Source organism: Solanum stenotomum, chromosome 10 (assembly GCF_019186545.1).
Source record: "Solanum stenotomum isolate F172 chromosome 10, ASM1918654v1, whole genome shotgun sequence".
NCBI lineage: Eukaryota > Viridiplantae > Streptophyta > Magnoliopsida > Solanales > Solanaceae > Solanum > Solanum stenotomum.
Window position 1 is genome coordinate 5,757,148 of NC_064291.1, and position 27,184 is coordinate 5,784,331.

The window sequence follows — 27,184 nt, forward strand, 5'->3', positions numbered from 1 at the left end:
TTTCATGAAGTGGCCATCTTGCCTACACTTGAAGCAACCTGTCTGGCCATCACGACACTTACTTGGGTGGATTCTACCACACTTAGCATATGCAGGAGCCCATTTACCTCCTTGTGCCATACTACCTTGAGACTGCGCAGGTCTAGCTCTGAGGTTCTACGAATTCTAACCATTACTCACCTTTGTTTCTTGGTGCAGGTGCACTAGCAGATGATGGTGCAGGTCTCTTTTGCTTCTGAAAGGACAAACGATTTACACTAACCTTCTGCTGCCCAGACTCATTCCCTGTCTTCGCTTTCTTATTTCTGAATTATTCCCTGTCTCTCAGCTTCTCTTCCTCAACCTTCTGCACATAAACCATCAACCTCGAAATGTACATGTCCCCAATAAGCATTGTTGTCTGGCCCTCTTTGCTTGATAGACGGCCTAACCCAACAACGAACAAGCTCATTCTACTTCTCATGTCCTTAACTATCTCCGAAGCATAACGGGATAGTTGGGTGAACTTCAACCCATATTCATGAACACTTAGAGAATCCTGCTTAAGTGTGAGGAACTCACGTACCTTGGCCTCTTTTAGTTCCCGGGAAAATAAACTCCCTAAGAAAGCTTCCTAAAAACAGGCCCAACTCGCAGGTAGTGCATCCTTAGCCCTGCCCCCTTTCCACTGATCAAACTAGGTCCTAGAAACATTTTTCATCTGATATGCAGCTAGCTCAACTCTCATAGTATCAGTAACATGCATCACATCGAACACCTTTTTCAGTTCCTCAATAAAGTTCTCTGGATCCTCAGTAGTGCTCGAACCAGTGAAGCTTGGAGGATTCATCCTCAAGAACTCACGAATCCTGGAAGTGTCTGCCTCTTCTTGTCGAGCTCCTCTCTGATGCCCAGCTTGGTTGGTCACAACTTGACTAAGCATCCTTATAGCCTCTCTGAACTCAGCATTTGTAACTTCTCCTTGTGGTTGCACTTTAGGTTCATTGGGTAAATCTTGTTCCTCAACATTCCTCCTAGTTGGACGACCTCTGACTACTCTTCGTGGAGGCACGATTATCTGAAACACGCGTAAGCAAGAATTAGAAGGAAACTTTTAGAGCTCAAACTCTAACGCACGAAATGAGTGTGAAGAAGTGGGAAATTTTTCTAAATGTTGTAGCCTCCTAATTATAGATGTGGCGCGTTACACACTGATAACTAGGACTCTACAAAGACGGCTTCATAGACTCCCTAGGACTCTTGAATTTGTGCTCTGATAACAAGTTTGTCACGCCTCGAGCCTACACCTTAGGTGGGACTGGCACTCGAGAACCATTGTTGGCCCCAAGCAAACCCTTGATCTGGCTTACTTAACTCAATGAAAGACTCTAAGCATGATTACAATGATCAAAAAAACTTTCTAAAATAGCTTAATAATATAACTTAGAATGTTAAAAGAATTAAATATTCAACTTGGCCAAACTGGCAACCCAAGTCTTAACATAAGATAAAATGAGAAGACTAAAGAACTAATAACTGACTGTCTATGAAGCCTCTAACTAACTGAGATGGATATTAGGACAATCCCCACACCATCCTAATGAACTAAACTAGAAAGCAAATAAAGGAGTCCTCTGAATGCAAAGAGGCTCACCACATACTCTGAGTACGCAAGCTGGATCAACGAGGCACTGGATGCTGATCCTGGTTACCTGCGTCTACATCATAAGAAGATGCAGGCCAACTGTCATCAGTACATTGAATGTACGAGTATGCGAGTTGGAATGCTAAACAATACATAGGCTTGAAAAGATTTTAAAAGAAACACTTACCTTGGCTTTTCTAAACTCATGAACAACTTAACTCAAATAAAGCAATGAACACATGCAATATATGAAAGCTTTATAAACAGTAAAAAGCAACTTAGTTCGTTAAAAGAATGCAGTAAAAAACTCAAGTTTACACATATAATAAATATGGTTTTTGTGGGAGTTTCTCTAACCGACAACCACCACTATGAGCCTAAGTGGTGATACAACGTCTTTTAACACGCTGCCAGAATGGTCCTATACTTTGCCGTCATATAGAACCTACTTAACTTAGTGGATACACTAGCTTAGCTTATGTGATCATCTAAAAAGTATGACCCATTAATACCCATGATGGCTACATGGTTTATGGACACTTGAGATAATATGATCTCGCATCCCCATATCAGTGCTTAATACTACTCATAAAAATATACTTAGCTCATATGTTTAAAAAATAACTCTTTCTTTAGTTTGAGATAATTACTCAAAGCTTAGCCAAAAGGCTCTCTTAGAATCGATATTCCCTTTTTTTGCTCAAATGTGAAAACATTTATAAACTTCTTTTGGAATACTTAGTTCCGTAATAGTTTTTTGAGAAATGAACTCAACTCCTTACTCTTTGCTTAACTTGAAAACTGGAGTCTTAAAATGTATTTAAAGCGATGTTAAAGACTGTTGAAAACTTTAAGAAACTTTGTTTTGACTTGCTTCTTAACTTCTAGACTTTACTCTGAACTTCTTTGACTTTGATCTTAACTTTCCTTGAATTGGATTATGGATTCAAGGTTCATTATCTCATGTTTATGGATAATTTCATGATGTTTAGATGTACCTTAGAGTGTTAGAATCAACTAGGAAACATAGGTACATCACTTAGAAACTAGTACGAAAAGAAGGGGGAAGAATGGGGTGAACTGGCGTCCTTGGCGCTTTGAGAGGTGTGGGGAGCCAGGCCCCAAACTTCAGAGGACAAGTTGGGGCGCGCTGGCTGGCGCGGCATCCCAAGGGGTAAACGTCAGAGATTCTTTTGGACTGCGCTGGCTGGCGTGACTCCCCACCCTTTTCCCCAAAAAAATCTGACTTTTCTCCTTCGTTTTTCATCTCTAAACTCTCTAAACTTCCATAGTTCTTTCGCTAAACACTTAGGATCATTAGTACCCTCAATACCCAATAGATTTAACTCAAAAAACAATCCGGAAACATGAATCAAATCAACACTAGGCATTCAACAATCAACCAACAAGAATTCAACAATGTTCTTCAAGAACTTCACTTTCTTAACATTCAAACAACTCCAATTTTGCTGAATTGAAACAAGTTTGGTGTGTGGGTGAACTAACCCAACACTATGTGATCTCACATACCTTGTAGGGATCACCCCCGACAAATTCCACTCGCAAAGCTTGAACGTTCTTGGCGATTTCTTGATTTCTCTCCTCTTTTCCCTTCTTTCTTCTCCTCTTCAAGCCCTAGCGTAAATTCTAATTTTCTAAACTGAATAAAGTCTTGTTTTACCCCAAACAAAATCCTAAAAACGAAATAGGCAAATTAGGTAAGGAAAAGACTAAATCGTCCTTCTAAAATCCGGGTTAGACATTTCCTTATTCCAACAGCCCAACTTCCAAAGGACATAACTCACTCATACTAACTCGGAATCACGCAAACTTAGCGGCGTTGGAAAGATCATTCCAACAGCTTTCCAACAATATCTGGAACTACACCTAACTCATCCTGATATAGGAGTTATGGTCATTTGAAGTTGACCAAAAACTCACTTTAACCTGCTTAAAATTTTCCAAAAATGACTATTTCCAGATTTTAAACTTCTTTCTATTTCTTTCTAGTTGCGAGATGTTACAATTTATAAGACTGATCTCGGTTGGAGTAAGTAAGAAAACTCTTGATAATTTTTTTTGATATTTCTCCTAAAGAGAAGGATGAGATTATATTCTCTTAATAAGTCTATAAATCGATTTCGATTGAAGTGTGTAGGAATACTCTCGATAGATTTACTGATACTTTGTTGTAAATGAGAATGAGATTAATTTCTCTTAATAAAATTCATAGACTATTTTGTCGGAATATGCAAAGTTACTCTTGATGAATTCACCGCACTAAGTGCAAATTGGAGGTCGCTTCAATAAGATTTTAACAGGGAAATCTTAAAGCACTTGGCTAAAAGGATTCAGGACACATGGTCGTAAGGTGTCAAAGGATTTTGATTTTCATCGGAACAAAGTGATATGTGTGGAGTATTTTTCTATTTCATTCAATGAACCACTTAGTTCAAGATTTATTCACTAAGTAGTCAATGATTTAGAAAGTCTTCACTAGCTAATGGTTCAAGTCCAAAAGACACCATTATTGATGCATGTTGCTAGATTAATGTCTCAAAATATTTTTGGATTTTTCAAAGATAAAAATTTCTTGAAACAAGTGGGGGATTGTAAGAGTTAGTGTTTCAATTAATTTTGAAACAAATTCATCTGTTAAAAGTTTTGAAATAACAAAATACATGAATGTGAGTTGTAACATTCATTTTGTTTTAATTCTACGTTATATGATTTTTTGAAAGAGGCTTTTAATTCTACGTTATGGTTTTTTTTTGGAATATAAGTTTTTCCTTTTTAATTCATGAACCTATAATAAATACAATTTAATTAAAGTCTTTTTTCTTCCAAAACTTTGTCCTATAAATTGAGTTTCTTTTGGTTGAAAAGATAAGCACTCAAAAAAACTACTTTCCCTTGAAAAACACTTGTGAGACATTAATCAAAAGGTGAAATCACCCATTCAAGAATAGAAGAGCAACATCTTGAATGCTACTTGTTTTGTGGTTTAGTTGAATCCCGAAGATAGATTTGTTATTTATTCTTCCGATTGCTCGTGGGAGAGACTCCAACTATCTTCAAGAAACATATTAACGTGCCTCTAAGCCAAGCAAGTTTTGCTTTGGATTCCTTATATTTTTATCATTAATCTTGTTCAGTTGTTCTAACATATTCTTAGGGCTTAACAAACCAATCAACTAATTATACTTCATAATATGACAAAGAGAAAAAGGACAATTAGGAAATTAAAGGATTGATGCAATTTACCATCAACAAGATAGAGGGCCTCAACATTTGAAGAACATCTCATCTTCATTAGAATAGTTGTTGGCATAAAAAAATTCATAATAATCATCATCATCCGAGATGAGGTCGATGATTAGAAAGCCAGTGAATTATCTGCCTACGAACGTATCCTTCTAGCTCCTAGCATCGACTTCATTATTATAAGAAATATCCTTCTATGAGCTCACACTACCAAGAATTTATGTGCTCACACTTCCAAGAATTTTGCTCATAGGTATCCTCATCAAATGATTCAAAATTGTGCATTTCAATACCAAACCCAAAATCTTTTGTGCGGTCCTGAGAATGTCTAAGATATTTGATCTGTTGAGAACATCGCTTCCCTACATCGCCTCCTAGATGGACATTAAGACATCGCCGTAGATCAAGTGATTCAAGGTGACAACAACCATTAAGAATAGCTTCCAATCCTTCATTTGTCATGTTATTTCCAAGGAGTTGAAGGTGGTGCAGTTCAGGCATGTTCTCTGCAATTGCTATGGCTTCTCCATCGTATTTTTCATATCCATAGATCTGGTTTTTCAACTTAAACGACTTTAAAGAACGGCAAGAACGGCCTATAGTTTCAATGCCTTGTATATTGATTTGGATGTAGCAAAGGTGCAGTTCATGTGAAAAATAAAGATGATTTTTTGGAGGTACAAAATATATCTTAGATATTTAGTAGAACTTTCCAGAATTTTGTAGAGTAAATATCTTTGATATTTTGTACATAAGAAAAATTTAGATGTTCTAGATAATTAGTTATTTATAGTAAACTATAGAAATATCTAGATTTTTGTTACATAGTTAGAAGATAAGGATATCTTGATATTTCTTGTAGATGTATCTAGAATGGTTTCTAGAAGCATCCCTATACAAGTATAAATAGGGATGACATTAGGCATTTGTAATTAACAAAAGAAAAAACCAAGAACAACCCAAGAACAACTCAAATAAAATAGCTTTCTTCCATAAACAAGTTCTCCTTTCTAGCTTCCTCTTCTTTAGTTGAATCTTCCGACCTTAGTTAACGATCTTGGGCTAGCAGAAGGCTTCCCAAATTATACTTTTCTTCTGATATTCTCTACATGGTATCAGAGCCATAACCATACGTTGGTTTCTGGGTGTTATTTCAAGATCGGGTTAGTGGTAGATTCAACTGGTTTGTCTATATGAATTTTAGCGGCCGTGTTAATGGATTGGGAATGGAGTTGTTGAATCACTTCAATTACAAGGTATGGAAGACATGTATGGAATCATACCTTGTAGGAGAGGATTTGTGGGATGTTGTTAATGGGAATAACACAAGTCCTCCTGATGACGGACCAAAAAATAGCAGTGCGTACAAGAAGTGGAAGCAGATTAATGCGAAGGCGGAGTTCATTCTGAAGAGGACAATCTCTTTCGATTTATTCGATCATATTATAAAGTGTAAATCAGCTCATGAAATATGGAGGACCCTTGATCGTTTGTTCAACAAGAAGAATGAAGCCCAACTGCAGATATTGGAGAATGAATTAGCTAACATCACTCAAGGTAACCTTTCTATTGCCGAGTATTTTTTGAAGATTAAGAACTTATGTTCTGAGATATCTTTGTTGAATCCAGAAGAGGCTATTTCTGAAGTACGAATGAGAAGAATAGTCATTCGTGGGTTGAAACCTAAATATATTCCATTTGTGACGTCGATTCAACGATGGGCTCAACAGCCATCCTTGGAGGAATTTAAAAATTTGTTGTCATCACAGGAATTACTAGCCAAGCAGTTGGCTAGTGTGTTTGTCAAGGATGGAGAAGGAGATGCTCTTGTAGCCGACAAGAGAAACTTCAAAGGAAAATCAAGAGATATGTCGCACTCTCGATCCTCAGGTGATTCAACCTCGCCTGGAAAGAAGGAAGAGTCTTCTAACTATTATGGTAAGAAGCCTCTGAGATGCTATCGATGTGGTAATTTAGGACACATAAAAAGATATTGCCGAGCTAAGGAGAGCAATTGGCTCAAAAGGCTCCTGAAGAAGTAGAAAAGTGGGAACAATGTTTAGTAGCTGAGACTCGAGCAATAGATGCCATGATTTCCATCAATCTTGAAGGAGATTGGATCGAGGATCTAGAATATAATATAGTCGATCATGTGGAAAAGCAAGAAGTTGATGTTGACGGCACGAAACAGGAATTTTTTGAGGATGTTCTTAGAGGTGATATGGTAGCTTCTATCGAAGAAATCAAAGAAGAAGATCCTAAACAGGCAATATCTGAAACTATATGTGCTAGTGGCGACCTTTATAGTGAAAGCATTAAGGGAGATGTATTGGAAGCGGAAGTATTTGGTCAATCTTCTGCAATATCAAGGCCAATTAATGACTCAGAGGAAATTTTAAAAGCAGATAGAGAAAGTGGAGATCAAATAGAGAAAGAAGTTGATATTGAAGTCTCAAAGACAAACAATATGATTTTTGAAATCTCTGAAGCTACCAAAAAATATATCGGGGAGATGATAAGAGAATATGACAGTGGCTCTTGTGTCGGTGTTGAGACTTTACAAGAAATTGATAGTGTTTCTCTAGATAAAATAATTGTCAAGAAGTTAAGAGAAAGGGGGAGTCTGAAAACTCAACAAGGAGATAATCTACATGACAATGAAGAATTTTTATCATTTGAAGAAGTAAGAGGAGTTTGGAAGAAACTGCCGAGATTTTCACCAAGACGTGGCTCAAAGCTTCGTTTGAGTTCTTCCATGACAAGTGCATGGTAGTTTCCAAAAAAATCGCTTTAAGGGGGAGTGTGAAAAATAAAGATGATTTTTTGGAGGTACAAAAAATATCTTAGATATTTAGCAGAACTTTCTAGAATTTTGTAGAGTAAATATCTTTGATATTTATACTAAAGAAAAATCTAGATGTTCTGGAATCTAGATAATTAGATATTTATAGTAAAATATAGAAATATCTAGATTCTTGTTACATAGTTAGAAGATAAGGATATCTAGATATTTCTTGTAGATGTATCTAGTATAGTTTGTAGAAGCATCCCTATACAAGTATAAATAGGGATGATATTAGGCATTTGTAATTAACAAAAGAAAAAACCAAGAACAACTCAAATAAAATAGTCGTCTTCCATAAACAAGTTCTCCTTTCTAGCTTTCTCTTCTTTAGTTGAATCTTTCGATCTTAGTTAACGATCTTGGGCTAGCAGAAGGCTTCTCAAATTATACTTTTCTTCTGCTATTCTCTACAGTTCCTCCAACAACGTGAACTTCTTCACTGAAGCACTCAACTCATCGCCAAAGACATTATAGGAACATATGAGTTCATGACGTTTGAGCTGAGGTGATCTGTTGAAAAGATACAGAGTTAATTACTAGAAATAGATATGCAACATTTGAAATTAGGGTTTAAAAAATGGAACCTTTGAGCAATATAATTGAGCATATTTTCGATGCCATAGTACTCAAGACTGATATCAATTAATTGACCCTGGCAACGATCCACAGCTGGACGGTATATCTTCTCCAAGGCATCCTTACTGTCCCAGAAATCATCGGTGTCGGCATTTTGCAATTTGATAACCTACCACATGTCTGGTTCTTGGTACAATTGGTGCCAAGTTGTACACACTTTATCGGCATTCTTCAATATATCTATAGTCCCAAGCTTCTGTAGTATCATTGATGTAATCTCCAACGGCAATTCCAGCCATGGCGCACAATTGGATTTTCCATATATTCTACTTCCATTTTGAAATGTGCAGTTCGGCTTTGTTTTTGGTTTATATTTATTTTGGGCGTGAGTGTGTTCAAGGTTAATTTTTTTTATTTGAGTGTTTTTAGGTTGTGGGGTTATTGGTGTTGAGGAAATTTAGGGGAAAAAAGAAAAAAAATGTGGAAAAAAAAAAACAGAAAAAGAAGGGATATTTTTGTCAGCACAAATGTCTTGCTTAATGATCTGCAACTCTTTGAGACGGGATTGTCTGTAAATGCCACTCTTCTCGGCCATTCACCAGTTTCTCGCAATCGATGATCTCAAGGACTTCTAAATTGAAGGCACTCTTTTGTATACTTTATATGATTGTCTGATGGAAAGTTATTGATAGACATAGAAAAGGCAAAGATTGTGAAACATCATCAGACTGAAAAAATGCTTTTTGTGCTCTATGTTATAGGGGACACTCTTACGTACACATGCATAATTATATTATTCGATACTGAAATATTGCTATGTCTCATATTATTTAGTCTTAAGTCATCTGCGGACTCTTAAAGTTTTTCACATAATTCGTTTAGACACCTCAATTAGACATTATACCTATTGAACACCTTTACCGTTCAAAACATGTACCTATTAAATACTTTTCGGTGACATGACATCATGAGTGTATTACAGATCTAAGGAAGTGCGTGAAGCCAGAAACTTATTTTGGCAGACCAATAAAAAATGGAGATATCAACATTAGAAAAATTATAACTTAAACATATAAAAAAATATATTATAAAATCCCTAGCATCATCTTCCCCAATTTGTCTTCCCTACTCAATCCAATATTTTCATCAGGCAAAGTCCTTCGCCACCATCACTCGACACAACTCTTTCCCATCTAATCCTTCATTCTTTCTTTCCTTCTAGCATCATGCCGCAATCATCGATATAGTCGTCATTGTTTTCTTCATCGGAAAAGCATCAATTAAATACTAATAATTAGTTAGAACACTAAAAATCAAAAGAATTTACTGATAAAGATTTTCATTTGAGTTATAGAAGAGAATTTCATCAAAAATAAAAATTAAATTGAGTCAAAAATAATTCCGGCGAAACTCCATTTTTTCCGACAAGACTAATATGAATCTGAAATTATTTTCTTTGAAATCGTTCAAGGAGAGGAGGTAGGTGTGAGGTAATCGGCGTGAGAACAATTATCGGAGAATGGGTGGTTTCAATCGGAAACGGTTGTGTGTACTAGCAAAGAAGAAACTGGGAAAGGATGAACGTCGGGGTGGGTGGGTGCCTGGGTCTTTGGCAAAGAAGAAAATGGGGAGAAAGGTTTTTCCAAAAAATTTTTGGGGCTGAAAACAAATTTTAATTTTATTTTATTTTTAATGTATTTTTTAATTGTTATTATGGGCCCAAGGCCACATGTCTTTTTCTAATTAGTTATTATGCCATGTCATCGCTAGTGGATGACACACAATTTGTGTTTTTAGTTGATTGTCAAAAAATGTTCAATAGGTATTTTTTTTTTTACTAATAAAGGTATTCAATTGGAACAAATGTAAGATAAGGTGTCCAAGTGAAATATGCGGACAACTTTAAGTGGCAACTGATGACTTAAGCCTATTATTTATTTATATTTATTTATATATTATTCAAAGTGGGAAGCACCAAAGCGAAAAGTTGGATTACCTTTTCGCCCCTACACTAAATTAAAATGTTGTAAAGTATTTATATTAATTAATTATTAACTACTAATCCAACACAAAAGTTAATTTTTTATTCATTAGTTATGAATTACACCTCCTCCAATATGGCTTTTAAGCATTTTCAGTTTTCTAAGCATCAAAATATTTTCAATTTTCTAAGCATCAAGATATTTTTCAGTTTACTAGACGTATATTTAATTAAATTAAATTGAATGGTCAATAGATGCATGGAATCTCTTTAGTTAGGAATATGAATAGCTAACTTCATTAAATCAATATATATATATATATATATATATATATATATTGTAATCTATTATCATTTTTTTTTTTATCTTCTCTATATAGTTCTCGATATTTTTTGTATTTGTTTTTCTTTAATGTATATCTTTTTCTTGATTTGTTTTAATGCCACTAATTATTAACTATCTCTATCACAAATAAACATTATTTTTTAAGTGTATCCCATGAAATTGACAATGATACATTATTCACCTTAAATGTCACGCCCCGAGCCTACACCCTGGACGTGGCCGGCACTCGAAGACCATTGCTGGTCCCCAAGCGAACCCTCATCCTGGCTGACTCCAAGCGGAATACTAACTTAAGCATACAAGAGCTTAAAACTGAATAAGAGTTTATAAACTCAACTTTACAAATCTTTAATTCAAAAGAAAACTCTGTATAATAGAATATATATACAACTCGCCATAAAAGGCAACTTTAGTCTTCAAAACATTTAACAAAATAAATGAAGAGACTTCTGAAACTCTATTGTCTATCTATGAAGCCTCTAACTGATAAAGATGGAAGCCGGGACAAGACCCACGACCTCCTAACAACTGATATAACTGAAAGGTAAATGAAATCCTCCGGAAGCAAAGAAGCTTGTCATAGCTAACTGGAACTCCCGGATGTATCAACGAATCTCCTATTGATGATCCTGAATACCTGTGTCTGCATCATAAAAAGATGCAGGCCAAATGGCTCAGTACGTGGAATGTACGAGTATGTAAGCTGGAAAGCTAAACAACATAGGCTACAAGGAAAACTGGAATAAACTGAATAACTTACCTCTTTTCAAACTTTCTCAACTCAAGGAATACTCAAAACTACTCAAACTTACTCAACTCAAAAGATAGATACTGGACTCAGAGACAGATACTCAACTCAAAGATATATACTCAACTCAAAGATAGATACTCAACTCAAGATAAATACTCAACTCAAAGATATATACTCAACTCAAAGATAGATACTCAACTCAAGATAGATACTCAACTCAAGATATATACTCAACTCAAAGATAGTTAACTTAAGGATACTCGACTCTTGAATAACTGAACTCAACCTGACTGACTTCTTTCAATATAAGGCAATTTAAAACAAGTGCGATATAAAGAAAGACTGTTTAAAACATGCTATAAACTCTGTGTGTATACAAGGATACAATAAGCCTGAGATGTATATAGAAATACAATTGAACTGATGTATATAGAAATACAATAATTTCTGTGTATAAAAATACAATAACTGTTGTGAGAGTTTCTCTAACCGACAACCATCACATAAGAGCTATAGTGATGATACAGCGATCGACCTCACGCTGCCAGAGCATCTTATACCCGGCCAAAGGTATAAGACCTGATCTGCCTAATGGATCCACTAGTCTAATATGAAAAGGATTCATCTAAAAAGTATGATCCTTTTCTACCCATGGTGGCTAACATGGTTCTATGGGGGCTGTGGGTTCTTTGAACGCTCCCCCAATTCGGTGCTCGATACTACTCCCAAAAATGTACTGGCTCTTATGTTTTTAAAACATATTTATTCCTGCTGATATGAGATAATTACTCAAAAACTAGCCCGAAGGCTCTTTGGAAATCTCAATTTCCAACCTTGTTTAAATGTAAAGACATTTCTTTAAAACTTCTTTGGGAATACATAGTTCCCTAATAACTTTGAGAAAAATGAACTCAACTCTTTACTCTTTACTTTACTTGAACTCTTGGCTTGATGTGAAACTCTTAACTTAACATGAAATTCTTAACTTTTGACTTGACTTGAAACTCAATACTTTTCACTCTACTTGAAACTCTATACTTAACTTGGAAATCTATACTAACTTGGAACTTGAGCCTTAGAATGAAGTTAAAACGTTCAATGAAGAATCTTGAAAAGTTTGAAGACTTGCTTTGACTTACTTAACTTCTAAGCTTAACCTCTAACTTCACTTGACTTGGAAACTAACTTCACTTGAATTGGAATCTAACTTCACTTGAATTGGAAACTAACTTCACTTGAATTGGAATCTAACTTCACTTGAATTGGAAACTAACTTCACTTGAATTGGAAACTAAACTCTCCTTAAATTGGAATTATGAATTCAAGGGTAATGATTTATGTTTGGAAGGACCCCATGATGTTTAGGAAATAATTTAGGACAGCTAGACTTAAGAAAATTTCGAAATTTAAATTCTGAAAACAAGGTAGATTTTGTTCGCAGAGGGAACACGGCTGCAACGCAGACTTGCTTCAGGCAAGCTGCCCAACTTTTCTCCTTCATGTTGCCAACTCTAAACCCTCTCAACCTCAAAGGTTCTTTTCCCAAACACTTGGGGTCATAAACCCCTCAACATACAGTGGATTCCACTAAAAAACGCAACCAGATCCTGTCCCAAATCAGCAAGAACTTCAACAACACAACCAACAACTTCAACAACCAAAATAAATCTTTTCTTGGAATTAAAAACGAGTTGGTGTGTGGGGGTATGAACCAACCAACACTAAGGATCATAAAGTCCCTCAATATACAATAGGTTTCAGCTCAAGAACACAACCAAATCATGTGCCACAACCAACAATAACTTCCACAACACAACTAACAACATCAACAACAACTAACAACTTCAACAACTTCAACAACAAATCCAATCTTTTCTCAAATCATAAAATGAGCTTGGTGTGTGGGGGAAAGGATCAACCCACACTAAAGAACTCACATACCTGATTAGGGATCACCCCCGACGAAAATCCACGACGATCCTTAGCTTCTTCTTCTCTTTCTCCTCTTCTTTTCCTCTTCTTTCTCTCTTATCTTCCAAGCCCTAACTCTCACTCTTACTCTCACTCTTTAAAATGGGACAAAAATGATTCAAACATCAGTCTAACACCTCAATATAACCCAAAGAAAAGATTAGGGAAAAGACCAAAATACCCTTAAAATTTTCGGACTAAACAAACTGCCCTGTGCGACTGTGCCAACAGCCCAACTTCCAAAGGGCATAACTCACTCATACGAACTCGGAATCAAGAAAACTCAGTGGCGTTGGAAAGATCATTCCAAGGGCTTTCCAGATATAACTGGAAATTCGCCTAAATCATTTTGAGCTAGGATTTACGACTGCTCAAAGTTGACCAAAAACTCATTTTTTTTTCATACTTAGCCAAATTTTCCAGATTCTTTCCAAAATGACTATTTCCAATTTAACTCTTCTTGGAACTCAATGTGCTACATCTAGGGACCTTAACTTAACACTAAAGAAATTTTTATTCCTCGGTAAAATCTCACTCCACATGACGGATGGCTCGAGTCTTAGTTCGAAAAATTCTCTGGGGTGTTACATTAAAGAAACATATGTTGATCAGTATTTGTACAACATGAAATACGACTTTTATTCGGCAACAACTTTTTGATATGCATGTGTCTATAAAAAGGAGGTTACAATCTCTTACACAAGATACAAACTTTAAGATGTGTGAAACACTTGCATACATAATCAATGTTACTTATGTCACATATAAACTATTTGTTGGTGAAATATTAAAAAAATTATAATGAAAATGTTGTACTAAGTATAAGATATATTAGAACTATATAAGAAAAATATCACATATACCAATTCAATTGATTGTGTATAACTATAAACCATTATACTTCTCTTTCAAAATTTAATTGCTCAATATTACTTGCAAGTTTTTAGTAGCATCTATATCATTTAATTGTTTTGTACTAATTAACACAAGACACACGTGCAACGCATGTGCCTAGAGACTAGTAAGTTGTATATACATGATGATGATTTTGATGTTTTTAAAACAAGAATAAGTTTTTTTTTTTGGAAGTTGGACCATATATCATGTATAACAGGCTTATAGTACTAAAGTTGTGCTCTTATTTTTTGTATTTTTCTTCAATTTGATGTACAAATGAATTGAATTGACTTCCTATTCGTAAAAGAGAAGAAGCTATTGCAAGACTTTTCAAAAAGGAGCCACAATACTTTTTAAAAATTGTTTGCAAATTATGTGCTTAAGCTACTTACAAGTTGTCTGCTTGATTTTACATTTGTTAAAAAATTATGAAATGAAATATATATAATACCTTATACCATGTATCTATAACATAAGTGTTTTTTTATTCCTTTTCAAATACTAGCTTCTTTATCGATTTAAAATAGAGCTGACAATTCCAAATCAGATTTATAAAATTAGTCTATTTATCCATATTTCAGTGAGTTGGATGACTTGTATTTCACTTGGATAAGTTTGAATTTCAATTTATTGTTAGCTTATAGAAATATGATCAAATATTGGTAAAATACAGTTATTTATATTTTGTCATGGTAAGCCAATTCAAATATAATATATTTATTTTGTCATGGTAAGCCAATTCAAATAGATGAATGATGAGTATATTAAAACCTTTTCAGATAGTCCAATGATATTTTTAGCCATTTTCTAATAAAGAATGAAAAAGAGTAAACAAAGATTAGAATCATTTTATCCAATTCATATTTGATAAAATCTAATTTTATATATATTTATATTCTACTATATTATAAGAGGCAGTTAACCAGCTCAAGCAAGAAGCAGATCAACATGCCTGCTTGCTGCTTAGGGGTATTTTTGTAATGTAGGTGTTTTTAGTGTTTTTGATTGGTTTGATTTGTACAACTGCTTTATTAATTTTAATTGTGAAGACAAGTTTATCCTTTGTGTGTGTGTGGGGGGGGGGGGGNGGGGGTGAGGGGGGGACGTTTTGGTAATCTGGCCCTTTTTGGTTTACCCTTGATTCCTTTCTACTTATTTCTCATTGATTGCATTGTGATTGTCTAATGGAGAAATTACGCGGATAATCAAAGATACACCAATTAATTAGCTAACATAGCTACAGTTTGAATTAATTACCACTTACAACCTCTTTTTAGCTATAATTATGTGCGCATCTCTCCTTTCTTCCTCTCTCTCGCCTCTCTCCTCTCTTATACATATACAAATACAAATTATACATAATATGCATATACAATTATATGACAGATATACAAATACGATTCACCTCTCTCCATTCTCTACCCTCTCTCGTTCGCCTCTCTCCCCCCTCTCAATCTCGCTCACTAGATATACAAATACATATGTATACCAGTTACATATATACAATTATATGATAGATATACAATTCGACAAATATACAAATACAATTCACCTTTTTCCACTCTCTGCCCTCTCTCACTTGCCTCTCTCTGTTAGGGTTTTGCTTTGATTTTCTTACCTTATTTGAATTTTATTTTTTCCTAAAAGAAAATACAAAACATTACCATAAATGTTTTTACTTTTCATGAAAGGAAAATATATTTTTCTTCCATATTTGGTTTATTCTTTCCTTAGAGGAAAAGTCTGGAATCCTATAAATTGAAGATCCTTATTCTCATAGAAGAACACAAGAACATCCACAATGTAGTCAATAAAGAGTTTTGTTTATGGGGAGATTTTTCCTCAACAATTTTAATATTCTTTTTATTAGTTTTTAATATGTAGGTCGTTTGACCACCTTCTACTAATATTATGTCTTTTAGAATAGTTTTGTTTGTCATCTAATTTACCATCTCAATGATTTGCAATTGTAAGCTTCCGCATGACGCCCTAATCACCTTCATAACCCAACACTCCTCCCTCTAACATGTATCTATGAATCGTAATTAGCAAATTATAGCTATGGAACCCAATTAAGTTATTTTTAGTCTATTTGTGAAATTTCCCCTTGTGTAATTTCCTTAAAAAACATAAGCGTGGCCTTTTTTGATCTCATATAAAATAATAATACTATTGATTAGTGTATAACTGTATACAAAATTGATGAGGCATTTTGAGAAAAATAAATTGGGATATTACGTAAAAGAAAAACAATAAATTATGATAATTAACAACTTAAAATATTTAGAAAAACATATAATTTTTTTGATTAGCTGTTGAAATTAATCTACCAGTGCCTCATGGGACAAAAGAAATAGCATGTATTATTCGGAAACCACATAAAATGTAATATAAATTTCAATAATTAACAAGTTGATTTTTTTTTTTTGTAACTAACAGCTTTATTAATCACCAAAGAGCTTCATTACAAAACCTTAACAATCACTGATTGTTATCACAATAGCCTTTATACTAAAACATCAGTTGTTGTATTTTAGCTTTAATAGCTATTGGGACTCTCACATTACTCACATTCGCTATCTCATTTGCTATTACTATCAACTTCTTATGTTTGTCTTCAAATGTTCTCTGATTTCTCTCCATCCACACTGCATGAACAAATTTAGTATACACCAATCTGAGGAGCTGAGCATTATGTGTCTTGCCTTTTGTGTTCTGAATAATTCACTCAGAATGTTGCTCCCACGTTGTAGCTTAATATGTTGATATGTTCATCCAATTTAGTATTCTATGGAACATGCTTTGAGTGAAGTGGCAGGATGCAAAAAGGTGACCTCTCGACTCCAAATCTCTTTGACAAAGCTCAGTTTACACTTCTGATTAGCCTCTATGCCCCATGATGTTAATCTATCAGTAGTCAGGAGTCTATTTTGCAATTGCAACCAAAGCGTGAATCTAACTTTAGGTCTAGCTGCGTTTGCAAACATCATACTTTTCCAAGGAACTCTATCTCTCTCCCCAATAAGTTGTAAGTAGATCATCTTGATGGTAACTTTAGCATGTCCGAGCAATTGTGTTTGTTCAAGTAAACTCCTGGCTACTATAATCTTCTTAACCATCCAAGATGCATGTTGTGGTAGTGGAGCTGATATGATATGATTGTTCTTGAATGTAGAAATTGTGAATCCATCTTATCCAAAGCTTATCAGCTTTATGAGCTAGATCCCAACATGTTTTTGCTATTGCTGCCTTGTTCCATATTTGTATGTTAATAAGATTTAGTCCACCTGCTGACTTGGGAAGGCACATTGTGTCCCATGCTATTAAGGCCCTTTTTGTAATAGTGTTGTTTCCTGACCAGATGTAACTTCTACAGTAGGCCTCATTAAGCTTTATGATCCCAACTTGAAATTTTCTGAACATATAAAAAATTGATTGACTCTTGAAATTCTATTTGTGCTACATATATTGTGATAAATAGAGTAATCTATATTATTTAAAAATTACGTGAAAAATACTACAAAGCACAATAATTAACAACTTAGAATATTTGAAAGACATAAAAAGTTTGATTGACCCTCGAATCAGTGCCACATTAATAGGAATAGATGAGTAACATATATTTTTATATAATGACGTAAAGTAATATAGATCACAATGATTAAAAATTAAGGAATAAGACACAAGTACCCCCCCTAAACTATGACCAAAATCTGAGAGACACACCTTAACTAATCTAAGGTCCTATTACCCGACTGAACTCATTTTTCGTGTAATTTTGTGCACCTTTTGGCTTACGTGGCACACTCCGTGACTCCACTTAGGTGAGGCGCGTGAGAGATGTTTGGAGGCCACGTATACCAAAAATGTGTATAAAATACAAAAACAAATAAGTTTAGGGGGGTAATAGGACCTTAGTTTAGTTAAAGTATGTCTCTAGAATTTCGGTCATAGTCTAGGGGGTACTTGTGCCTTATCCAAAAATTAAAAATTCAAAGACATAAGAAACTTAGGTGTTTTTCAAAATTTTATTACTGTCACCTAAATTGGGATTAGGAAGTAATATTTATTATTTATAAATTACGCTAAGTACTGTAAATCACAATAATTAACAACTTGAAATATCTAAAAAATTATATTAAAATTTAAATGACTCTCTAAATTCTTTCTATAACACATAAATTGAGACAAAAAATAAATAAATATTGGGTCTGTGCTAGCATGGACACTTGTATATAGTGATACTTACGTGGATGAATTACAATTTAATCCATTTTAAGCTGTTCAAATTTGATCCAATCTAGTCATTTGCCACATGTGATTTTAAACAACCATCCAAACAAAATGTAAAGGAGTAACGACTCCTTTGTTTTGTGCTACTTCAAAAGCATCCATTTTCTTTTTCACAACCCCCAATTTCCAACTCAAACACTAGAAAATTAATATTCTCCCCAAGTAGTTCCTGAGCACGGAAGTAGTCTCAGTTGAATCAAGTTGTCGAATAGAACTCTTTAAAGCATGTAATTACATAAGAACATTTTACTGGAACTGCTTTTTGGTGCAAACTAACTGAAATTTGTTAATGAAGATACTGCTGTGATAGATGTTACCTTAGTTTTTGTACTCACTAGCCTGGGTTTGGTGCTCAGCCAGTTATATTAATAGAATCTTCTATACATACTGAAAAGAAGAAAACACTATGCTAGCAAGTTAGGTAATTAAGAGGTCAAGAAATACTGGATTTGATGCGCTTAGTCTTCTCATGAAATACTGAATTTGGTGCAGAATGTCGAGAAAACACAGAGTGATCAGCTCCATTACGAGTCAAGCTAAATTTCTAAATTACTGTGTTGAACTTCCCAAACTAAACTTGAGAAAAATATTTCAGACCATAGAGCGACTTACGTAATCGACATACAAGACTACTGAACTCTCCACGAACAATAAAATTAAGTGGTTGCTCCATATATATAGACTTCTTCACAATGCATCGATAGTCGGAAAGTGCTCAAAATCTAGTATAAAATGTATGGATCATCTTGTAATAAATAGATGAGTTGATATTAAACAAGAAAGTCATTGAAAAATTGGTCGAAATGTTAGACTTGATGAATGAAAATAGTCACAATCTGAGAAATAGAATGATGGTGGTAGGGTTAGAATGATGGCACGACCCTACTAAGAAAGAGAGTGATATGAGTAGAGTCAGAATGATGGCACGATCCTAGTTGAAAATAAAAATTTACGGGTAAGGTCGGATTGATGGCATGCCCCTACTAAAAAAAGAGAAATTATATAGGTATGGTCGGAATGATGACACGACCCTATGAAAAATATAAAAATGCCATCAGAAAGAATGGTGCTACGCAAACCAGATATGAAAAGGTAGTCTCCGAAAAGATGGCACGGGGCTATACAAATAAAATATGAGAAAGTACTCACTTGAGTGATGCATGATACTACACAAATCAAATATGAGAAAGTAGTCCCACAAATACACGGTACTATGCAAATTAAATATGAGAAAGTAGTCATGGAAAGATGCATTGTTCTACACAAATTATACGAGAAAATAGACATTAGAAAGATACACGGTGACTCAACTTTTGCCAACATATGGCCAGACGGATGACATATATGGGTAATAGTTATCTAGCGGCAACGGAAGCTCTTCGATTCTCTGCCAAGATCGCAGAGACTCTGATACCATGTGAGAAATATTGTCGAATTGTGTATCTACTTATTACATAGAGACTTTATTTATAAATACTACATTACACTCCTTTTCCAACTAGGATACTACAATACAATCCTATTCTAAGTAAGATTTTATATACGATTTCTATTCTTATTCTAAATAGGATTGTATATATTATTCTTATTACTATTCATATTCTAACAAAATTTATTCTTCTAGCATGAACCTAGACTACCACATGCATCTAATTTAACCAAAGAAATCACTTTCATCTTTCTTAATTTATGAATAAAACAATGCATGTATCTAAGTAATTGTTCAAAGAAAAAAAACAATGCATGTACCTAAGTAAAAGTAAACTAAATTGCTCACTCTTTTCAAAAGAAACCTAATATGTCTATTTATAATGGTCCATAAAGTCGAAATCCTAAAAGTATCAAATTATCCCNCCCCCCCCCCCCCCCCCCCACATGATTTGGAATGCAATACACGTCTGTCAATTGACTCATGGCATGTGAATTGCCCTTAAATGCTCGTCATTTTTTTCTAGGGTTTCTGAACTCGCGTCGTGAATTGATTATGTGGGCATGAGTTGTTTCACGATATGAATTCTGATTGTATGCTCCTCTAACATATCGATCATCTTCTTAATGTATGGGTCATAGATCGGACTCACGATCGTATGTTGCCTTGTGATTTGACCATTTTCTGCAGGGTCTCTTTTGACATGTTCTCTGGTTTTTTCATGATTTGCTCATCGCTCTGTCAATTGATCTGATCATAAGTGCGACTGTAAATCTCTTCAATTTTGGTGATTTGTGATGTGATGTCGTGCTAGCTAGTGATTTTGACTAAGACATCTTCGACAACTATCTGGTATGATTCCATTTTCCAATTTTCTATCAGTGTAACTCCGAGAAACTAACGATCGGAATTTCAAACATTGATTTTAGCAACCAATTAACTATTTGTCATTTTCAACAGATTGAGCTTCAAAGGAAGCTAATACCACTGTTAAAATAAAAGACAAAATAGTAAATCAGTCCCCCAAATACCTGATATGTGCACCCGAAAAATAAGAACTTTTATTTGAAAAAAATAAGATCAATATGGAGCTCAAAATTCTTGGAACTAGGAGATAACATACCTGAGGAAGATGATTGATGAGAAATCAACAGAAGAGATTGAGAGCTTGAAGGAGAAGAGAGCATGAATAAGTTTTTTTATAAGCAAATTTACCACTAGATAGTGTCTAGCAGCCTAAACATAAAAAAAAATCAATAGGGATAAGTACAAGTAAGGGGGGTTAGGCCTTACCTTACTAATCCTAATGAAGTATCTAACTTCTACCTAACAAGCATGAAGAAAATAAGAACTAGAGAGAACTAAGTATTTTGTATTCACCACAAGTTTGTAATACACTCCATGCTGATATTACAAATGAGGATGCTTAAATAATGTAAAAATATGTCAATCAAGAAGAAGGTTAACTTATCAGCCTCAAACTTTCTAATACAAAAGCATGAATTAAAAAAGATTGATTGCCCATCAAAAGTAACTTGAAATATTTTTATTTTGTCTTCTTCAAACCTATCCAACAACACTTGATAATTCATACCTTCTTTATGGATTTATTGGATCTTGTTGAACCTATTGATACTGTTAAATGATTCTGTTTTGCCTGTTGCATCGGTAGGTGCCTTAAAACAAAATCCTCAGTCATTTTACCGTCCCAACTATGTTGCCTTCCATGTGTCTTTCTTTTTTCTTTTGTTGTTTCCACTTCTTTGTTGCCTAGGTGATATATCCCCTACCCTAACCATTCTATCAAAGCATATGTCCAACATATTGTCTTCCTCACTTCATCAAGATAATCCTCGCCCAAATCAATTGTATTTGCCACTAAGGCTCTTGACTCATTCTTCTTTGCAATCACACATCTAGGTAAAAATATGGGAGCTTCTAGGATTAATTTGCTATTCAAAGCAAGTGGTGAAACCTGCTTTTCTTGGATCAAATCGTTGTCATTTTCTGTTAACCTTACTTGCTTTCTAGTAGCCCTCAATAAAACACCAGAGCTATTTGAACATAATAGGTCTCTTGAGGCATTACTAATATTTTGTCTCTTCTCACTGTCATGAAAATTCCCAGTTGCACCCTTTCAACTACATGGAGAATTATTTCGACTAGTTAGGGAAAGGGTCCGACTACTAGTTGAATTTTTGTGTGTAACTAGTGTCCTTTTTTAGTTGCATTCTCGTTTTCAACTTGCAAAACATGCTGCCAGAATTTTCAGCATCTTCAACATCAGATGTATCCATTAGTTATTGTCCTGAATCCATTAATTTTTGTCCTAGACCAACTCCCGACGCATCAACCCCAACTCTTAATGTTCCCCCTGCGTTTTTGGTTGCATTAGACATCAAATTCAGCCCAATTTTTTCATTGCACCTCATTAGTAGCACTCTACTGGTTATTGCAATCACCTGTAACCTCCACACTTTTTTGTTGTTATAATATCTCTACAGATTCAGTACTTAGAGTTAATTCTTGATCATTTGAAACCTCTAAAATACAATTATTTCCGGTAGTTGTTTGAACGCCAATATTACTTGTATCAACATCCATTGAGTCTGCACGATTTTGCTCAGAAGTGGCAGCAACCAATTTTCGATCTAAAAAAGTAGTTTTACTTTGATCGACATCTACAATCCTTCTTTTTTCATTTACCATTTCTCTCGCATCACCTTGATACTTATCACTATCGATAGTACCTTTTAAAGCAACTTCAATGGCATCATCAATTTCTTTGTTATTTTGATTTCTTTCGAGATCAAGCGACAAATATCTTCACCATGACCTTGGTGCTTACAATAATTGCAATACAAAGGTAGATTATCATATACAATCTCCTGAAAAACCTCGATTAACTTACCAGATTAATTCCATCCACAAACTGCAACCTTATACAATTTGGAAGCTTTTCCATTAAATCAAGTATAACCTTGACCATAGTCGTGCTAGGTCTTGACTTGATTTGAGTAGCTTTATTTATAGCTATTGGTTTCCCAACTGTCGATGCTATAAACAACAGAGACTTCTTCGCAAACAAATCCGGAGATAAGTTCCAAACCATAGCTAATGTTGTTTCCTCCTTAGGATTATATCCAATAGACCATGAAAAACCCTTATATTGGTGCTCCTCTCCATTGTAGGGAAGATAACTGAGCGAGATAAAGCTAGCACATAATCTTCATATTGATCAAACCTCAACAAAATTTGTCTTGGAGCAAGTAAACCAATCAAACAATTGCCCTTGGTACCAAGATGTTTTGGTAAAATTGACCTTAATACCTTCGAATCTGGTGCACCATGGGATAATTTAAACATCATTGTTTGATGCAATCCCTCTTCAATCATAAAGTCTTGCCTTTCCTCCATTGAAAACGTGATAGTAGAATCTCCATGAACTATTTCGGTTGGCTTTACGATTGTTTTTGAGTTAATTAGGGCAAATTGTTAAAGATTTAGAGTATTGGAATTGAAAGTGTGGCGTATGTGGTGGTTTGGGGTGGTGGGGCGGGTTGGACAACCTCAAAAGGAGGCCGTCCGGTGGCCATAGCAGCCATGAGAGTTGCGCAACTACTGCCTAGGAAGGAGCTACCAGAAGAAAACCCTAACTAACTGCCAAATCTAGTCTCTATGTACTTGGTGTGTTGTCGAGAGCATTGAATCTTTGAAGAGAGAAAAAAAACTTATTTCTTTTTTAGGACAATAGAAAAAAAAATCCTATTGAAAATAAAATCAGTCATCATGTCATATCTCTCAAGGATATGCAAATGCAAACTAAAAGGATATGCTCAACATATAGGAAAATGAAGTTGAATAGCTAAAAAGAAAATACTTTATCTAATTTTAAATAATTGTAACTCTAGATTAATATATAGTATGTAAAATTTGATGTTATAAGTATATAATTAAATACTAATTTGACATGATAAATGAAAATTATTAATTCTTTTAAGTATATAATTGTATATGAATTTTAATGACAATTTGGAGATAATAGTGTAAAGAGGTAATGCTTATAGTTTATTGGATCTTAAAAATCTCTTGCTTGTTGTGGTTTAAATAAGCACGGGAATGTGTTCTTATTTCCAAATCTAAACACTTTTTCATTTTGCACATGATGATGAGTTTACAATTAAACAACATTAACAACTGAGATTTTCCTCTACTAATCAAGTGATCCAAGCTTGGTCAGTTTGAAATAATTCTAATATGTATATGTTTCTTTATAGTTCCATTTTTTTTATGCAAAAGTAAAATCTACTAACTTAAGTGATGAAATTTATAGGAAAGAACACAAGGATTTAAGGATTCTTAATTATTATGTCTATTTTAATGAAATTGATCTTTAATTATTATCTATGTTTAGGTAATTTACGTAGATTGTTTCTTTGTATATTAGAACATGGTATAGAAGTTAATATTTTATATGTCATAATTGATAGTCGATTAATGTTTTGTACTCCATGGAAATGCAAAGGAAAATCATGGCGGGAGGAGACCGACTTAGCAATTTGCCCGATTCAATCCTACTTCACATCCTTTCTATGTTGCGAAACAATAAAGAAGTTGTGAGAACCAGTGTATTATCTGAACAATGGAAGTTTCTTTGGAAATCTGTTCCAACATCACTCAATTTCAACTTTCCGATTAGTTACAATGAAAATGACACTCTTGATTATCTAGTTTCTATCCATAGAGAACTTTATTATTGGAGGTCTTGCAAGAAAATTCAAAAACTCAAAGTGTGGGGCCTTAAGTATGTTCAACGTTTTGCTAAAGATGTTGATTTGTGGGTACATTTTGCAACTAAACTTGCTAATATTGAAGATTTTGAACTTAAATTTATTACAAATAACCAAATATACGAGTTTCCTCAATTTGCATATAAAAATGCATCGTTGAGGAATTTGGTTTTATTTCGCTGCCAGTTGAACCCTTTTGGCAATGTTAAGTGGAGTAGTCTCGTTTCTCTTTCAATGTTTTACATGGAATTTACAGATTGTGTCATGGAAAAGGTATTATCTGGTTGACCTAACTTGGAGTACTTAGAATTGGAGGATTTTTCAGGCATATATCGTTTGGAAATAAGCTCCGTGAAGTTGAGAGAATTGATTATACGTGAGTATAAAAATGAGAACCATGATCTAGAGCTCGAATTATTAGCCCCCTACATTAAAAAATTGCAAATTGTGGGGTTGTGCAGTGAGATACGCATCATAAATGTGGCATCACTTGTTACTGCAATGCTTCTTTTAGATTTTGATTTTTATTTGGGGGAAGAACAGAACTTGGAGAAGGAAACTAGTCTTTTTAAGGAGCTTCTTCACAGCGTTGCTCATGTTGAGAATCTTACGTTGGGATCCTGGTGCATCGAGGTATATTCATACGTTTCATTGTCTGAAATTCTGTTATGAATTTAACTCGAAATTCAATAGAAAAGTAACTAAACTAGAACACAGTCAATGTTTGTGGAACAATTTTCGATTATCTGAAATTGAAACTAACAATCTAACAATACACTGAGCTAAATTACAGAACTGAAACAGAACTAAATAAATATAGCCTAGATGAAGTTCCTTGATCTGAATCTGAAACGAAAGAAGAAGAAGACAGGATTAGAACGGAGTTGAAAAGAAGAGAGAAGAAGCAAGGAAGAAGTTGAGAATTGTAGGATACCAGTTTCTTTTCACGTCTCCACTCTTTCCCTCAACGTGTATATGATAACCTCTCGACTAATCTCAGACGTTGAACTTCATTTAGCTACTTTTAATCCAGGCCCTTTATTATTTGCAATTCACTCCTTCCGCATCTCCTATATTAACTAATACTCCTTCCACTACTAACTGCTATTGGAAAGTTAGCTGAAGTTGTTACAAATTCAGATTCTTTTTAGGGACTCTTTATTTACTATTGGATCATATTTCCTTGTTTTAACATATTTTGGTTTGTCTATTTCCTTTGTAAGTGCTTGTCCATCTTGGAGTTGAAAGGGTGGGAGTTTCCACCATCAAGCCAGAAATTCTTAGAACTTGGTGTGGAATTTAAACAGTTGGACTTTCCTGGAATTTGTTGCTTTCTACAGAGCTCACTGGATCTTGAGACATTGGTCATTGATTGGTACGATGTTGAAAGGGGAGTAAGTTTCTTTTAGACCTTTATGTTTGTTATTTCATGTTAAACAACTATTAGTGGAGAATGAAGATGATATATTTAACATTTCTTAAGTACTTTTGATCATTTCATTTTATTTGATATATACATTCATCATTAATCTTTCAATAATAGGTACTTGTATTAAAAGTCATCATCTTTTTATTTTATCCACAATCAACTCCTTGGTTAATATAGTGGATTCTTTCCTACAGTACTTGCTGTCATGCTACACACATTGGGACGAAGAGACCAGGAGGCATGAACCACCTAATTTTAACGGCTCATTTCCGTATCTGAAGACCATCAAGATCCTTAAATTTAATGGATGTGTGCTGCCATTGATAAAATATTTGCTCAAGCATGCAATTGTGCTAGAAAAGTTTGACATTGTTGCCGCAGTTCAAAGGAACCATACGTCTCCGGATTATGTTACAATGGCACGGGAGGTCCTAAGCTATCCAAGATCCTCTTCACATGCTTCAGTTTTCTTCTCTTATAGATAACTTTTGTCCCCTATCATTTGTATTCATCGCAACATACTTAACATTTATAACTTTATGTTTGAAACTGTCCGGTTTGCAGTGAAGAACATCTGTTATAAAATGGAATCAGCTGATTAAACTTGAGTGATGAACAACCATATTTACAGAAATTTTTCAGTAGAAAAATCGGCAAAAAAATGTCAGCAGAGGTCAAAATTCTGCTAAATTGTTCAACTTTTACTTCAAATCAGTATTTGTTTTCAAAAACCTTATTTCCTCACGCACTCGGAAAGAGGAATTCTATCCATCAAACAAAACCAAAAATCCTTCACAAATATTCCGGGTCAACTTGTGGCTTATGCACGTATCAACTATTTTGTGGCAACGAGACACCAAAAAAATACAGAGCATAAGTTATCTACATGTCACCTCAAATGCTAAAGGTATTTCAGGACTCTTTCACCTATCAAGATATTGAAGTTCCTGACTCATCACCTATTAAAGAAATGCTGGAGCAGCTGGTG

At 34.5% G+C, this 27,184-nt stretch overlaps 1 protein-coding gene and 1 pseudogene across 1 annotated transcript; one reads left to right on the top strand and one right to left on the bottom strand.

Moving 5' to 3' along the window:
- Nucleotides 1–310: 310 nt before the first annotated feature.
- On the bottom strand, nt 311–8,645 carry LOC125841769 (F-box protein SKIP19-like; annotated as a pseudogene).
- Nucleotides 8,646–24,509: 15,864 nt separating this feature from the next.
- On the top strand, nt 24,510–25,055 carry LOC125842178 (putative F-box protein At1g49610). Its single transcript, XM_049521412.1, has one exon. It carries the CDS (start codon nt 24,510–24,512, stop codon nt 25,053–25,055), a length of 546 nt encoding a protein of 181 aa, XP_049377369.1.
- The last annotated feature ends 2,129 nt before the right edge of the window (nt 25,056–27,184 follow it).

Coding starts and splice junctions, on each gene's coding strand:
- LOC125842178 (XM_049521412.1), top strand. CDS start 24,510: ATGGCGGGAGGAGACCGACTTAGCAATTTGCCCGATTCAATCCTACTT.